The 17,143-nt window shown below is 33.7% G+C and overlaps 1 protein-coding gene and 1 pseudogene across 4 annotated transcripts in view; one reads left to right on the top strand and one right to left on the bottom strand.

Annotated features, from left to right (window-relative positions):
* Window positions 1-17,143, bottom strand: part of TTBK2 (tau tubulin kinase 2) — a 162,793-nt gene that overhangs the window by 91,826 nt on the left and 53,824 nt on the right. For 2 of the 3 annotated variants that reach the window (XM_079127766.1, XM_079127765.1), the window contains 2 exons: window positions 16,220-16,355; window positions 10,751-10,898 (listed from right to left, as the gene is read on the bottom strand). In XM_079127766.1, the coding sequence (XP_078983892.1) occupies window positions 10,751-10,898; window positions 16,220-16,288 (217 nt within the window). In that variant the 5' untranslated portion in view covers window positions 16,289-16,355. Of the gene's footprint in view, window positions 1-10,750; window positions 10,899-16,219; window positions 16,356-17,143 lie in introns of those variants that run through there. The other variant, XM_079127767.1, reaches the window with a different exon arrangement.
* LOC306654338 (ubiquitin-associated protein 1-like) overlaps window positions 1-17,143 on the top strand; it is a 91,328-nt pseudogene that overhangs the window by 63,328 nt on the left and 10,857 nt on the right. The window lies entirely within an intron of this gene.

Here is a 17,143-nt window from a genome sequence, read left to right on the forward strand (position 1 = left end):
ACATGAATTACTTAGAAATCAGATCTGCAGAATTACTGGTAGAAAATATTTTGTTACACTTACATACATATTTATGTAACAAATGGGAGTAAATAAATGAACAATGCATAAAATTTAAAAGATCCCAAGAAAACTCCCTTTGATAAGAAAGATATACTAAGTATAAACAGTAATAATTTCATAGCATTCTGAATTTCCAAAACATTAGGCCCACCTATATGCAAAGGTTAAAAAAACTCAAATTTTTAAAGAGAAATTTATTTTCTGGAAGATCCAAGTTATTGTCTTCCATTACTATGTAGAGCTGAATCTCTACATAACATAGTCTTGAGAGACTAAGCCCTAGTCATCCAAAGGTGACTATATCAATTGTTTTTTATAGAACTCTTTAAAAAATTATTCTAGAACCTCAATATTTCTTATCCTTAGTTAAAAATATCAACAATGAAGCTTATGGAGAAAATAACTAGAAATAGAAGAGCTATGTTATACTATCCTCCTACATTCATTTACAAATGTATGCTATTACCAAATATAAAACTACTTTGTGCTATCATTTTGTCACTGAGGAATATATAAATGTCAAATTTAAATATATGTAATCCCTGCCCTTTAAGAAACTTGCAATTTAGAAGAGAACACAAATTTATTTTTAAAAATAAAATAACATGGAGTTGGAGATGCAGTTCAGTGGTTAGAGTATTTGCTTAACATGTACATGGTCTAACATGTACACTTGCCTAACATGTACAGGTACCATGAAAATAAATAACAAATTGAACAGTGCACAAAAGAATAAACAAGTCAAGGGCTAGGGTTGTAGCTCAATGGTAGAGCACTTGCCTAGCACAAGTGAGGCACTGGATTCGATACGCAGCACCAATGGAAATGGATGAATAAAATAAAGGTACTGTGTCCATCTATAATTTAAAAAATATTAGAAAAAAGAATAAACAAGTCAAAATATAGCAATTATTAAAATCTACTTAGAAAAGTACGCTAACTCAATAGCAACTAGTGCCCTAGTGGCCATATACAAGGCCACTAGGCCTTTTATACGTTCCCAATATAAGGCTCCTGATTCTAACTATAGCACGAGGAAGATTCTAACTATAGCACAGGGAAATTTTAAGAAAAATCTAAAACGCTGCTGCAGTAGAAACAAGTATGATATCAAAGAGTACTGGCATTACAAAAGGACACTGATACCAACTTGAATAGGCTTCCAATAATGTAAAATTTTAAAATTGAAAGGAAAATGGCTAAAAAGGTTTGAAACTGAATATATACAAACCCATGAGTTCATAATGCTCCTCTAAACAAATAAACAATTCAGTGATCACTTAAGAGCACAACTCATCAGTCTGAAAACTGACAAAGAAAAAAACAAGCCTTGTGTATAAATAACCAAAGAAATGAAAAGTTGTGCTTCATTTGTGTATAATGAGTTGAAATGCATTCTGTTGTCATGTATAACTAACTGGAACAAAAGGAAAGGAAGGAAGGAAGGAAGGGAGGGAGGGAGGGAAGGACGGACGGACGGACGGACAGGAAGGAAGGAAGATGGAGAAAGAAAGAAAAAACAAGCCTTTATCCTGCCCTTCTTATAATAAGTATATTTCAGGGGAAACAAATAGTTGATGGAATAAAGTTCTATTTTGTAGAATAATTTCAGTTAAGAACTTTACAATAAATAAAAGAATCAGAAAAATAATCATTTCATAACCCCTAATGTCAATTAATCTAGACAATGTATTCTTGCCAAACAATGGCAGCAATATGAATCCCCTTAAGCCTCTAGTTCTAACAAGCAGTTCAAAGGAAATAAGAAAAATAGAGAAACATGTTAAAGGCACCACAAGGGGAGCTGCAGTTGTAGCTTAGTGATGGAGCGCTTGCTTAGCATGCGTGAGGTACTGGGTTTGATCCTCAGCACCACATACAAATAAGTAAGTAAAATAATGGTATAAAAAATAAAATAACACTATAAAAATTAAAAAAAAAAAAAAAAGGCACTGCAAGGTTGCGAACAGCCAAATAATCCCTAATTTGGAGTATTCTACCAAGCTAAGGAGGACATTCCTCCAATAAATAAGGCACAATGAAAAAGAAATAAGAGGGGAACTCTGTGACCTGTCAATCAAATACAATTCCATGTGCCTGCCTTTTACGTTAATCTTAATTTGAACAAGTCAATTGTCAAAGAACATTTGTAGTGTTTTTTTGTTTTTTTACTATTGTTGCCCAGGATGGTCTTGAACTTCTGGGTTTGAGAGATCCTCTGCCTTAGCCTCTGAAGTAGCTGAGACTACAGGTGGACATCACAGTGGTTGGCAGGAACCTTTTTAAGATAATGGGGGAAATTAAACACTAGTTAGATATTAGATGGTATTGAGAAATAACCCTTAGTTTTGTTAAGTATTTAATACTACTGTGTGTATGTTATTTTTAAAAGGAATAAAACTCAAAAGGGGGATCATCTGACATAAACTGAGGATCTCAGATAATAATAATGTATCAATATTGGTTCATTATTATAACCAATATATCATAACAATACAAGATGTTAATAATAGAGGGAAACAGGATGGGGGCCTGAGTATTCAAGAATTGTTTCCTACTCAATTTTTCTACAAACTCAAAACCAGAATTGTGCAGCATATTAATTAAAAAAACACAAACTGGGAATATGGGCTTTATTGCCAACATTAAAACTGGTCACCAGAGGAGATTTTACTTCACTTTTTATTTTTTTCTAATGGTACTAGGAACTGAACTTAGATATGTTCTACCTCTGAACTATATCCCCAAGTCTTTTTGTTTTTATACAGGGTCTCAATAAGTTGCCAGGCTGGCCTCAAACTTGTGATCCTCTTGCCTCGGCCTTCTGAGTCACTGGGATTACTTGTATGTGCCAATGCACCCAGCGATTATTTCACTTTTTAAATACCATGATACTCCAAATTTTTCTAATGTTTAACATAAATTACTTATGATACATTCTTATACCACTCTCTCAAGTGTCTAAAATATCCTAGCCTCCAATAAATAAAACTTAATCAAAATCAATCAAAATCATCAATTTAAACAAAATCATCAATCATCAACTAAGTTCTCGTAGGCAAAGTCTACCAAACTTTGACAAGTCTCCAGACACCCCCACCTCAATCTCATGCATTCCCTATACGGCTGGGAACACAACTCTATAAAATAAAGAATATTTAAATATTTTTATTAAGAAAACTAAGGAGTCCTCATCTGTCAAACAGAGATACGTATTGGAGGATTTACATATGACATGGTGACCAGAAATTCTTTTAAAACATTTTCAAGCAAGGTAGGAAAAAATGATGAATGGGTAAGATGTAGATGCACCAAGACTGGTCAAATGCTGATACTTACTGAGGCTGAGTTTGGAGTACATGAACATTCATTATATAATTCTATTTTTGTGTACATTTGAATTTTTTTCATAATAAAAAAATAAGGTGACGGAACCTCTGGTTTCTATTTCTGCATTTAAGGAGCTTAGAAAGTTTTACTCCATCTTAACAAGTAAAAAGTTGAACAAACTGAAAAACCTACTAGTATTCTACGAAGAGAACTAAAATCACAGGACAAACCATACCCCACTCTCCAAAATTGGACAGAAAGGCAGATTCAGAGACTCATAACATATCAGAGCAGAAACCACCATGAAAACAATTGCTAAGATAGGGAAACCTGAACTAAAATAGATGAATTGCTGGAAGTTAGGTGTGGGAAAGTCAGAGTGCTAAAAACTCCATGGATACTCAGTCATAGGGGACCCCAACACTTCTGTTTTACCTCCAGCAGTCCAATCAGGTTCTCAACGGCAAATACTGGGGGAAATTCCGCGATGCCTCCAGCAGGGGAAGAAATACAGGGGAAGAACATTCTTCTGCTGTCCCCCCTTTTTTTTCCTTTTTACTGGGGATTGAACCCAGAGGTGCTTAACCACTGAGAAACATCCCCAGTTCCTTTTATTTTTTTATTTTGAGGCAGGGGCTTTCTAGGTAGCTGAAAAAAACATTTTTAATACAAGGACATAAATTTAAAGCAAACTGGTGGAGAGTTATATATCATACTAAACTAAAAAGAAAATAGGAGTAGCTTTATTAATTTCAGACACTGTGGATCTTAAATTAAGGAAAATTATCCAAGGTAAAGAAGGGCATTAGATAATGATAAATGGGTCAATTCTCCAGAATACCTGTGGTATGTGTTTAACAACCCTTAAAAACATATGCACCAAACAACAGAACTTTAGTACCACTTCAAGGAGAAATAGGTAATTGCACTATTATAACTGGAAACTTCAGTACTCTTCTATCAGAAATAGAAGATTGAGCAGGCAGAAAATTTATAAGAACACAGCTGCACTCAACACTACCACCAATTAACTGGATATAACTGACATCTACAGACTACTTCAACCAACAAAAATACAAGAGTACATTCTTCTCACACTCATACAGAATATTTGTCAAGACAGATCACATTCTGAATCATAAAACAGTCCTCAACAAATTTAGAGAACATAAACCATAAAATGTCCACTTTCAGAACACAAAGGAATTAAACTACAGATTAATAACAGATAACTGGAAAATTCTAAAATATATGAGGAATTAAACAAAACATTTCTAAAATAAAACATGAGTCAAAGAAACCTCATTTAAAAAGTTTTAAAACTTCTACAATAAATAAAAATAAAAACACAATATATCAAAATTTGTGGGATGCAGTGAAACCAGTGTCTTAAGGGAAATTTATGCACTACATGCATAAATTAGAAAAGAGCAAAGATCTAAAATCAATAATCAAAATTTCTACCTTAAGAAACTAGAAAATAAAGAGAAAAAATCCAAAGGAAGTTGAAGAAAAGGAATGATAAAAATTAGCAGCAAACAATGAAACTGAAAACAGGAAATCAATAGAAAAAAAAAAAATAACAACGAAACCAAAAGCTGATTCTTTGAAAATCAGTAAATCTGTAGTGTAGTAAAGAAAAAAAGAAGCAGATAAATAATTAATATCAGAAATGAAAGGTGGGACATCACTACAGATCACATGGACATTAAAAGGATAAGAAAGGAATACTATAAACAATTCTATGCCCCCAAATTAAATGACCTGGATAAAATAGAGCAATTCCTTGAAAGACACAAACTGCCAAAATTCACACAAGAAGAAATAAATAATCTGTATATGCCTATATTTGTATCTATTAAAGAAGTTGACTCAATAATCTCCCCAAGGGCTGGGGCTGTTGCTCAGTGGTAGAACACTTGCCTACCATGTGTGATCCTCAGTACTATATATAAATAAATAAACAAAACAAAGAAAAAACATAATCTCCCCCCAAAAAAAACACCAAGTGCAGGTACTTTCACTGGTAAATTTGACCAAACATTTAAAGAAGAAATTATTCCCCATTACATTTCATTTTTTTATTTGAGACAGATTCTCACAGAGTAGTTGAGGTTGGCCTCAAACTTGGAGTCCTCCTGCCTTAGTCTCCTGTGTATCCTGGGAATACAGGCATGCACCACCATGCCCAGCTTATACCAATTCTCTGAATCTCTTCCAGAAGATAGAAGCAGTGGGAATACTGTTCGATGCCAGCAGATAACCTACTACCAAAATCAGATGAAGATAAGTTATAAGAAAAGAAAGCTACAGAGAAATATCCCTTAGGCACCCAAATACAAAAATTTTAAAAATATATATTAGTAAATTAAATCTAGCAATGAATAAAATAATTATGCACCAAGTGAGATTTATCCCAGATTAGCAGGGAGCTAATGCAACATACAAATGTCAACTAATGTAATCCATCACATCAACAAGCTAAAGAAGAAAACTCACAAATACATATCAATAGACAGAAAAGGTATTTGGCAAAATCCAACATCCATTTGTGATAAAAACTCTTAGTAAACCAGGAATAGAGAAGAACTTCCTCCATTTGATTAAGAATGTCTACAAAAATCCTAAGCAAATATCACATTTAATGTGATAACCCTAACCCTAGAAACTAGATACTTTCCTGCTAAGATCAGGAACAAAGACAAAGATGTCCCCTCTTACCATTCCTTTTCAACATCACACTACAAGGCTTAGTAAAGCAATAATACAAAAGGAAATAAAGAGTATACTGAATGGGATGGAAGAAATAAAATTCTCTTTACAAGTAATAATATTGCCTATGTAGAAAATCCAAAGGAATCAACAATAAAACTGGAACTAACAAAGGTCTATATAGCAAGGTAGCATGATACAGGTCAATGTATAAAAATCATAGTAATAAGGACAACATTATATCAGCAAAAGAATAGAAAAATAAATTAAAGGAACAGACAAGAGAGCCCAGAAACAGATCCACATAAATATCATCAAATGATCTTTGACAAAGGTAATAGATTAGTGAAAAAAAATCTTTTTCATGAATGGTGCTGGAACAACTGGACATTAACATGCAACAAAATGTGTCTAGACACAAACCTTACACCTTTTGCAAAAATTAACTCAAACCAATAATAGACTTACATGTAAAATGAAAAACTCAAGAAAGCTAACAACATAGGGGACAATCTAGATAACCCTGCATTTGGTACTGACTTTTTCCATCCAACACCAAAGGTACAATTCATGAAAGAAAATGATTCACTGAAATTAAAAATTTCTGCTCTGTGAAAGAGAAAATAACATGAAAGACCTATTTGATAAAGGTCTGATATCCCAACATTCAATAAGAAAATAATTTCATTTAAAAATGGGTCAAAGGATTGAGTAAAATTACATTATATATGAACATGACATAATGAATCCCACTATTATGTATAATTATAATACACCAATTAAAAAAAAAAAAACAACCAAAGGTTTTAACAGACACCTCACTGAATAAGATAGACAGATGTTGGGTACACACACGTGTAATTCCAGAGACTCAGGTGGCTAAGGCAGGAAGATCACAGGTTTCAGACTAGCCACAGCAATTCAGTAAGACCCTCAGTAACTTGGAGACCCTGTCTCAAAAGGGACTGGGGATATAGCTCAGTGGTAAAGTATCCCTGGATTCAATCCATAATACCAAAAGAAGAAAAAAGAAGAAGGAGAAGAGAAAGAGGAAGAGGAGGAGGGGGGGGGGGGAGGAATAACTACAACAACAACAACAAATGGCAAATAAGCACATGGAAAATGCTCAACATCATATGTCATCAGGGAAACGCCAATTAATAAAACAAGATGTCACTACATATCTATTACATGATCAAAATCCAGAACACTCACAATACCAAATGCCAGGGATGACAAGAAGAAACAGCTACTCTAATTCATTGCTAACTGTAAAATGCAGTTATAGTCACTGGATACAAAATGGTATAGCCATTTTGGAAGACAGTTTGGCAGTTGCTTACAAAATTAAACATATTCTTACTATCCAATCCAGCAGTAATTTACCTTGATATTTACCCAAAAGAGCTGAAAATATGTCCATACAAAAACCTGCATATAGATGTTAGGAGCAGCTTTATTCATAATTGCTCAAGCTTGGAAGCAACCAAGACATCCTTCAGTAAATAGATAAACTGATACATCTTGATAATGGAATATTATTAAAAAAAAAAAAGAGCTATGGAGCCATAAAAAGTTGTGAAGAAAATTTAAATGCACATTACTAAGTGAACAAAGCTAATACCATATGATTACAATTATATGAAACTCTGAAGAAGGTAAAACTATGGAGATAGTAAAAAGATTGCCAGGGGTTAGAGGGTAGAGAAAGAACAAAAAAAAGAGCTCAGAGGATTTTTAGGGCAGTGAAAAATATGTGTATTTATTTTTTATATTGTAATATATCATAGTACCTCTAAATGAACAGAATGTACAACACCAAAAGTTAACCCCACAGAGTAACCCAACAGTTTTCTATTGCAAACTATGGATTTGAAGTGATAATGATGTGTTAATGTAGGTCCAAGAATAGTATAAATGCACTGCTCTGGTAGGGAAAGTTGATAATAAGGGAGGCTGTGTATGATAGAGAAGGCAATATGTGGAATGCCTCTATACACCTGCACCTCTCAATTTTCCTGTGAATTTAAACTGCTCAAATAGTGTTTAGAAAATTAGAGGGAAAATAGTTTAAGATTTGCCTGTGTCACTTTGGGATTCTAAACTTGTACCAAATTTTGTTAAGACTAAAATGGAAATTCCATTTTTTAATTAAGTGCTGATGGTTCCTGAGGTATTACAGAATTACTAGTGATTCCGAGTCAAAGGACAGAAGTTGTTTAAATCTTGTAATAGCACTGCAAATAAAATTGGACTTATTAAAAAGAAACAATCATGAATTGAGACACAGCATAAGAGATGATTAAAATGGAAAAGTAACAATAAGTAGGATATCACTGTCAAACATTTACTTAATATGGAAGAAAAAGAAAAAAGAGTTTAACAGACTAGAAAGGCAACTATCCCCTCTGCACAGGCTTTTCAGTGCAAAGAAACTGATAAAGGATAAAAATAATATAGTCACAAATGGAGAGAAAGAAGACACACAAATAGTTACATAGATTCATCTCTGAACAATGATGTTCCTAAACAGAAAAGCTGAATGAGTTTAAGGCTCTACTTATTAGGTTAGAGACTAACAGCTCAGTATGGAAATACTTGACCTAAAAATAGATGGTTTAGTTTACAAATGACTAAAACATTCAACCACATTTGTGAAAACCAAGGAAAAGTGAAGAGCCAAGCTTGATTCAATAAAGTATTGCAGGTTGCATCTAGAATGTTTCAGAGAGATCCAAGAAACTAATCTGGTGGAGTAGTATGGAAAAGATTTCTCGGAAGAAAATGCAGGATAAAATGCTAAGGACTTCACAGGTTAAGGTCAACAAAAAAGAAAAATATCAGTAATGAGAGTTTTAAAACTAGAGCTCTTCAGTGCAGGAAAGACTGCAAAAAAGATAAATGAGAATGGAGGGAATCTGAGAAAAGGTATTATATGAATTCTGAGAAATAGGATTGATTTATTAAGTGGAGCAAGATTTAGGATCCAGGCTAAACTCATCATAAGATATCATTTTATCTTGTTAAAAAAAAAAACAAATTCTTATACCAGTTATCAAAAACTGAACATCAATTTAAGACCAACTAATCCTACAAAGAGCTAGCCTCTATTTATACACTGTTTCCTTATACACTTAAGTCTTTTAATTGGGGTCATTCAGTATTAAATCTTTATGTCACTTAGGAAGGCAAAAACAGTTCAGACCCATAAAAATGTTCTCAAAAGGATCCAGATTCCAAAGCAACATCAGTAAAAGGAAATTGTAAGGCATAAGTATGCAGAAGGCTTACGTTAAGAAGTCAAGAGAACAGAATCCAAGACTGCCTCATTGAAATAGAAACCAGAAGATTAAAACTGGTTCGTTTTTGGAAAATGAAGGACTATGAGGGATAGGGTATCATGTGGTTAGAAGCAGATAGAAAAAAACTAGGAAATAATAGGAAAAATAAGTAGAAGTAAAGGAGAGTACTAATATCCAATGGTCTCCGATTTACTTATAAAAGGCACTAACTGATCTTTAAGTTTTGTCACATAAATCCTGAATAAAGTACAGCAAAAATAGGCAGAAGAACCTCCTAAAGGGGCTGCAAAGCTGTCTCCTGCCTCACCGAAGCATCTCCTCAGGGCCAAATACAGGAAAAGTCAGTGATGATAAATGTCCAGGCCAAGCTGATGCTGGGAGCAGAACAAATATCCTGGGATCTGTGCAATTTTGAAAAGGGCTCCAGCTGTACCTGTTTGTGGCCTCCACATAACTGAGTTAAGAACAACTCAAGAGAAATGGGGAAAGGGATAAAAGGTGAGAAAAATAAAAAACCATCTTTTTTCTCTCTTCTTTCTTTTCCGTTTCTTGGTTTTTCTAGTAGAGACAATAGGTGCCGATCTATTACTGTCTTACTGATTTGCCATGCTGTGGTAAAGTTAAGTTTGCATTCAATATGACTACTAAGTAGATTTATAATTTTATTATGATCATGATCATCCTTATTTAATTTTGACTCAGATCAAACATTTTAATATTAGTAGTATCACAGTGTATCATTAAACATATTACAAAGATGAACACAAATTAGCAATGTATTCAGGGTTTTTACATGACTGGATTGACATCAGAAAAAACTTACTTTACCTTGGAGTAAAAACATAGGGACCTAAGTAGTACAATGGACTTCCAAGTGAAAATGGCCAGAATTATACTCTGAAACTGAAGTAGTGAGAATACATAAAGAATAGTATATTCTTTTAAAACCATCCTGAAGTATGATTTGAAGGCAACTTCCTTAATGTGATTTTTTTAACACCCAAAGAAACCTCAGAGGTACTTTATGATTGATTTTTTTAAATAAAGCAAAATTTACCATAGCAGATTTAGTATAATACTTTCTAAAGCAATAGAGTGATTCTGCTAATTCACTTTCTGTCATCCTTACCTTGAAAAGGAATTCTCAAAATACAATTAGTTTAAGTAATCACACATTTCTATTACTACTAACTAGTGATAAAATTTCCAAGTAAAAAATGCTCAGCAAGTCTATACCTAGCAGACACCAGAATATTCGTAGTTAGAAAATGTAGTCAAGGTTCAAGAATACTAGTCTATAAAATATACAAATTATAAATTGTGTATCATCCAAAGCAGCTTACCTTGTAGTTTTTTCAAAACAGCAACCTCCATTTTCAGAACTTGTTTTGGTTGTTGAGCTGATTCCACCTTCAGTGCAACATTTTCCCTGGTGAGCATGTCCAAGGCATCGTAAATTTCTCCAAAGCCCCCACCCCCAATCTTTCTCAGCTGCACAGAAAATAAAATAAGAATACACTCAAAATTATGAGAAGATTCTAATTGGGAACAAATTCAGATCTCTTATTTAGAAAAAATATATAAAATTTAACAATGCCTCTTTTCTGATTAAAAAACCTTTGATATTGCTAAATTAATTATGTATATGGCAAAAAGAAAAAGCCTGAAAATAACATCAAAACCTTTTCCCACAGTTCTTCCACAAAAAGTAATGAAATTATTTCAGTCACAATTTTAAAACATCAGAAATGTCACAAAAAATAAAGTATCTGAATTTCCATAAATGCCACTCAAAGTTATTGTTTTAACTCTAAAGCAGTCATTTGCACACTTTTTAAACTATGAAATCCTTTTTCCAACTGATATCTCACCTGGAACCAATGTGGTGTATGCGTACAGGGGAGGTCAGAAGATGGAGCCAGCACCCATCCCTCTCACCACTATCGACTCTTCTCTGAGGCAACTAAAAGCTACACAGAGCAGGCAGAGAACTATTCTAAACTATCCCAGAGTTACACATCTACACATTCAAATAAGAGTAAGCTGTGATTGATTTAAGTACTTTCATCAAATATTTAATATTTTTCTTAATAAGATGTCAAATTAATTTAACTGGGAAACATCAGGATTTTGTCTTGGTATCATAAATAATTTCCAATGAGCTAGAGACAACTGGACCTGTAGGGTTCTGAAGAAACTGGAGTAGGCAATATACTTCAAGTTAGATAGCAAGAAATCAGTATCTTCCATTTCTTGAACCTAGACCATCTTCTTATCACATTATCAAATCCCTAGGATTAATATAACATAGGAAAGTCATTACCAGAAGCATAGGGTCTTAAATCCTAACCCCTAAAGAGGCCTCATCTCATGTCCTACTTATTTCTCCACTGAATTTTCACTGATTATTGTACTGATGCTAATTTCTTTACCATCTGAATTTCTATGGAAATAATTTATTTAGTCATTCAATTAATCATTTTATCAGTCCATAACTCAAATATCACTTGTATTATTCTACTACTTTTTAACTCATGTTGCTTAACTTTCTATTGTCAATGTCCCATCCCACTATAGAGAAAGTTTCAGAGTCATTTATACTATTTCTTTATATCCCACAGCATTTGGAAAAGTCCCAGTTGCTTAATAACTATTTATTTTGCATGTATGAGTCATAATTTATCTTCATTTTGGTTTGATGCAGGGAAGGGGATATTTTAAGGAATTACAGGATGAGTTTAGGATTAAAAAATAAGCTCCAGAACTATTCTATTAAATATGTTGCTATTTCTTGGGCCCTGATTGGTGCTTATGATTATATATATTTTGTCCATTAAACAAAGCCTAGTTTAATCTGAAAAACTCGAAAATAAGCTGGGCATGGTGGTATATATCTGTAGTCCCAGCTGCTCAGAAGGATGAGGCAAAAGGATCAAGTTCAAAAACTCACAGCCAAGCTGTCAACATAATGAGATCCTGCTTAAAACAACAAAAAATTCACAAATAGTTCCAAAGGAATGTCCTTCTAATTATGGATTGGTGAGGTGTGGCTTATTGTTTTACCTCACGAGAAAACCTTATCAAATGACAGAATAAAAAAAAAAAAAAAATAGGCTGCAGTAAATGTTTTTGCCATTAGTTTATTCTTATAATGCCATTTGAGTATTAATAAAGTATTAGCGGGTTTTGTTTTGTTTTGTTTTTTGTTAGCTTGACAAAACCTAAGACATTATCAATGCTTCTGAGGCTAAGAGACAGAGGCAGTTTAGTAGACGGGGATAAACAGATTAAAAAATAATTAAGGATTGTGGCAGAGTGCATTTTCCAAAGGTGACCACTATTATATCTCCCTCCCATTCTTACTCTTTTTCAGTGTCAAGAAGGCCTTTCAGGGGCTGGGGAGATAGCTCAGTTGATAGAATGCTTGCCTCACAAGCGCAAGACCCTGGGTTCAAATTCCCAGCACCGCAAAAAAAAAAAAAAAAAAAAAAAGAAGGCCTTTCATATTATAGAAGAAAATGTGACATTGTCATTCTCCAATCAAGAGGTAGTCTATTTTCTCACCTCCTTAAATCTGGGTGAATCTTGTAACTGCTTTAACCAACAAAAAGGAGCAGAGGAACACTATACCAGTTCTGAGGACACCCCTTAACTACCTGGTAGCTTCTGTTTCCTGTCTCTTGAAAGTAAGTCACAATAAAAAAAGGATCTCTCAAAAATAGAAGGGAAACCCAAGAAGCAGAGGAAGGGGATCAAGAGGGAAAAAGGAGGGAGAGTATGAAAAGGTGGAGGAGGAAAAAAAAAAAAAAAATCAATCAAATTATGCAATGTCCATGCATGAATATACCACAAGGAATCCCACTTTATGTATAATTATAATGCACTAATTAAAAAATAATAATAGAAGGGACACCAGTAAAATAGAGGAAGGGGGATCAGAGTGAGGAAGGAAAGAAGGAAAAAGGGAGGTAAGGGGAAAGAAAGTGATAAAATGGTGTTATGTACACAAATGAATATGTCACAATGAACCCAACTATTATGTATTATAAAGCACCAATACAAACCACTTTTTAAAAAGTCAGACACAATATAATGCATGTGACCATCTTTAGAAATCACAGTCATAGCCATAGCCAGGCTAGGTGCCTGTAATCCGAGCAGTTTAGGAGGCTGAGGCAGGAGGATCATGAGTTCTAAGCTATCCTCAGAAACTTACTGAGGCCCTAAGCAACTCAGTGAGACCCTGATTTTAAAAATAAAACACAAAAAAAAGGGCTGGGGATGTGGCTCTGTGGTTAAGTGTCTTTGGGTACAATCCCTGGTACCAAAAAAAAAAAAAAAAAAAAAAGTCTTAGCCATAGGAAATTTCCTAGAAAATGAACTACTAAACTGGGATAGTAGAAAAGCTAAGGATCCCCAAGATATCAGAAGTGAGCATTTGGAAGTGGATCCTCCAAACCAACCAATCTTGCTAGTGCCACATGACTAAAAGACAAACCACCCAAGTAAACCTGTCCCTAATTTATAATCCACAAAATTATGAGCAAATTAAAATGACTGTTTTAATCTCTAAGTTTTGTTGTACTTTGTAATATAACAAGAAGTAACTAAAATACCATCCTTAATAATGAGCTTGTGTTGTTATTAAAAAAGCCACTCTGTCTTTCAAATTTGGGGGATAAATGCCACAAACATATTAGTTCTCATTAGCAGGAATCAAGAGCCATGCTAGGTTTGTTACCTTTTGATATGTCTCCTGGAGAAGAGTCAGCCCTATCACAGTACTTAGAACAATGCTAGGAACCAAAGCAACACTCATGTCTGATTTAACAATTACCAACTGTTGTAATCTCCCTGCACCAGGCAGGGATGATGACATGGTTCTTTTTTTATACTTGGTGAAGCAAATTTTCAAAGTCTACTGATTTAACTAATCAGTAAACATACTGTAATACAGAAACAAAATTTTTATTGCAAAAAAGAAAAAAAGAGGGGTGTGGGGATATAGCTCAGTGGTAGAGCACATACTTTCAAAGTGTGAGGCCCTGGGTTTAAAATAAAAAATATATATATATATTGATAAAGGGTTTTTTTCTATCTATTGACAGATTAAGGAAACCACTAAAATGGCTTTGTGAAACCTGCTAATGGAACAACACTTTGGGCAACAAAAGACTGAGTTGCAATAAAAATACTTAAGTATACTGAAAACAAAAACAATTCCTTTAAAAAATAGTCCATTAGGACCATGTCAAAGGAATTCAGGGTATTCCTTGAAGGGTATTCCTTAGTCAGATGAGTCAATTTGAATATCTGTAAGGACAATGTTACTACAATGGACTGAATACACATCAAATCCACAAATTCTTAATTTTATGAAAAAACAAATTTCACTGGTCACTTTTGGAGGATGCTAGGGAACTAAGCAAAAGAAGTAAGCATTGCTTTCCTAATCAAATAGTTGATAATAGGAAATTTTTTTTCTTTTTTTTTGGGAATTTCTCTTTATAGGTGTATTTCAACTAATAAATGAAAAACATGATAGAATATCAGCAATTTTCAATCTCTAAAAAATTAATAGATCTGGGCATGGTGGCTTTAATCCCAGCAACTCTGGAAGCTAAGGCAGGAGGATCACAAGTTCAAGGCCAGGCTCCACAATTTAACAAGGCCATAGACAACTTAGCAAGAGCCTGTCTCAAATGAAAAATAAAAAGGACTGGGATGTGGCTCAGTGGTAAAACATCCCTGGGTTCACTCCCCAGTACTACTACTATCCCCCAAAAAAAGAATTTAACAGACCTAGGCAATACACATCAATAGCTACTAATATCACAAAATAGCCCTTCTAGTTAAAACTATGTTATGTCATTTATGGAAAAAACAGAGGGCTCCCAACGCAAAAACAAACCTAACTCATGTATAATCAACCCTCTAAATACAATTACCAATTTACATGAAATATATGAGACAGAAAAACATATTAACATTGATGGAAGCAACCAGTAATATTCAAACCAATGTGAAATTCTACAGATAAATCACCTTGTTTCTTCAGTAAATAAATGTTAAGGAAAAGACAGAGAGAGAGAGATAAACAGAAACCTAGAAAATGAAAGAAACTTAAGTAATATAAACCACTTGCAATACCCAGACCTTATTTAGACTGTGATTCAAATTACCAAAAATAATTTACAAAAAATAAAGGGAACAAAAGGGGGAAATGTGGAAACTGAAAGCCGCCTATTCTGTGATATTAAGAAATTATTACTTCTTTAGCTATGATAATGGTAGTATGATTGTTTTAAAAAAAAAGTCCTGATCTTTTAAATATGCATACTAAAGTATGTACAGAAATACTAAGGTTAAAGTTTGCTTCAAAATACTCTGAAAGGGAGGTGAAAGAGAACAATCAAGAGGAACCATAAATTAATGACTATTTTAGGCTGTCAGAAGTACATAGAGGTTCATGTATCTGTCATGTATACTTACAATTTTCCTTAATTAAAAGAAAGTACAGTTCATTGTACTTTCAAACACTTTTTTTTTATCATGTGTTCTTTCCCTAAGTACACTTTCATTTACCTTATTCAACATAGCTACTAGAAGTTAAGAAGATACAGTACTTTATGAAGAAAAACTAAGGACTCAAATATAAACAGAACTTAATCATAAGAAAATAACTGCTTTAGGCACATAAAAATGTAGGTATTATTGCCTAATGAAATGTTATTTTTACCAAGACACAAAAATTTACCTCCATATGTACAAACATACACACACACACACACTCTCCAGAGAAGTACACTCACCACTTTCCATCTTTCTTTGACTAGGATTCCAACACTGAGGATATCCGGCTGCTCTCCTCCCCCACTCATTGCAAAACACTGATGTGGTAGAACAGCTACACAGGCATCTAGCTCCCAAGGGTGGTTTCCATTTAACCTAGAACAAAAGAAACAGCAACATATCAGGGCTAATTAATCCACACAACATTTCAACATCAAGAAGCACTATTAATCCTATATATTAATTAGAATGCCTTGTTGGAAATAGGCAAAGAAGCTATTTCAAAGTTGTTTTTTTTTTTAATATTTTTTTTAGTAGTAGATGAACACAATAACTTTATTTTTTTATGTGGTGCTGAGAATTGAACCCAGTGCCTCACATGTGCTAGGCAAGCACTCTACCACTGAGCCACAACCCCAGCCCTCAAAAGTTGTTTAATACATATTTTAAATAGCACATTATTTTTTTACATTGCAAAGACACTGTTAAAACACATACATCATTTATAATTACTGAGATTGGGAGACTAAAGAGCAAGCATGGGGTCAATGGCATTTGACCCTGATAGACAACTACTGTGAGTATATTTTGTGAACAAGGCATGGTACCTAATTTATAAAAGTTTATAGTTTGCTAGGTTGTAATATAGTTACCTTAATATCATTAGAGCTAATCATATTTTAATGTTACAAAATGCACTTAAATGCACAGGAAATAAACATGAACACAGAAACAGGCTTTTGATCAAACCTTATCGACGATGATATGTAAAAAAGGAGGATAACAGTAAAAAGAATAGCATACGTGCCGGAAATAAAGAGCAGAAATACACAGCCTAAAAGAGATGAAAACTAAACGAATCTAGAATTAAAGATTAACAAAGAGTGATTTTCAGGAAATATTGTTCAATAGAAAAAAGCAGGATGCAGTAAAGGGTTTGTAGT

Source organism: Sciurus vulgaris (assembly GCF_902686455.1).
Source record: "Sciurus vulgaris genome assembly, chromosome: 2".
NCBI classification, from domain to species: domain Eukaryota; kingdom Metazoa; phylum Chordata; class Mammalia; order Rodentia; family Sciuridae; genus Sciurus; species Sciurus vulgaris.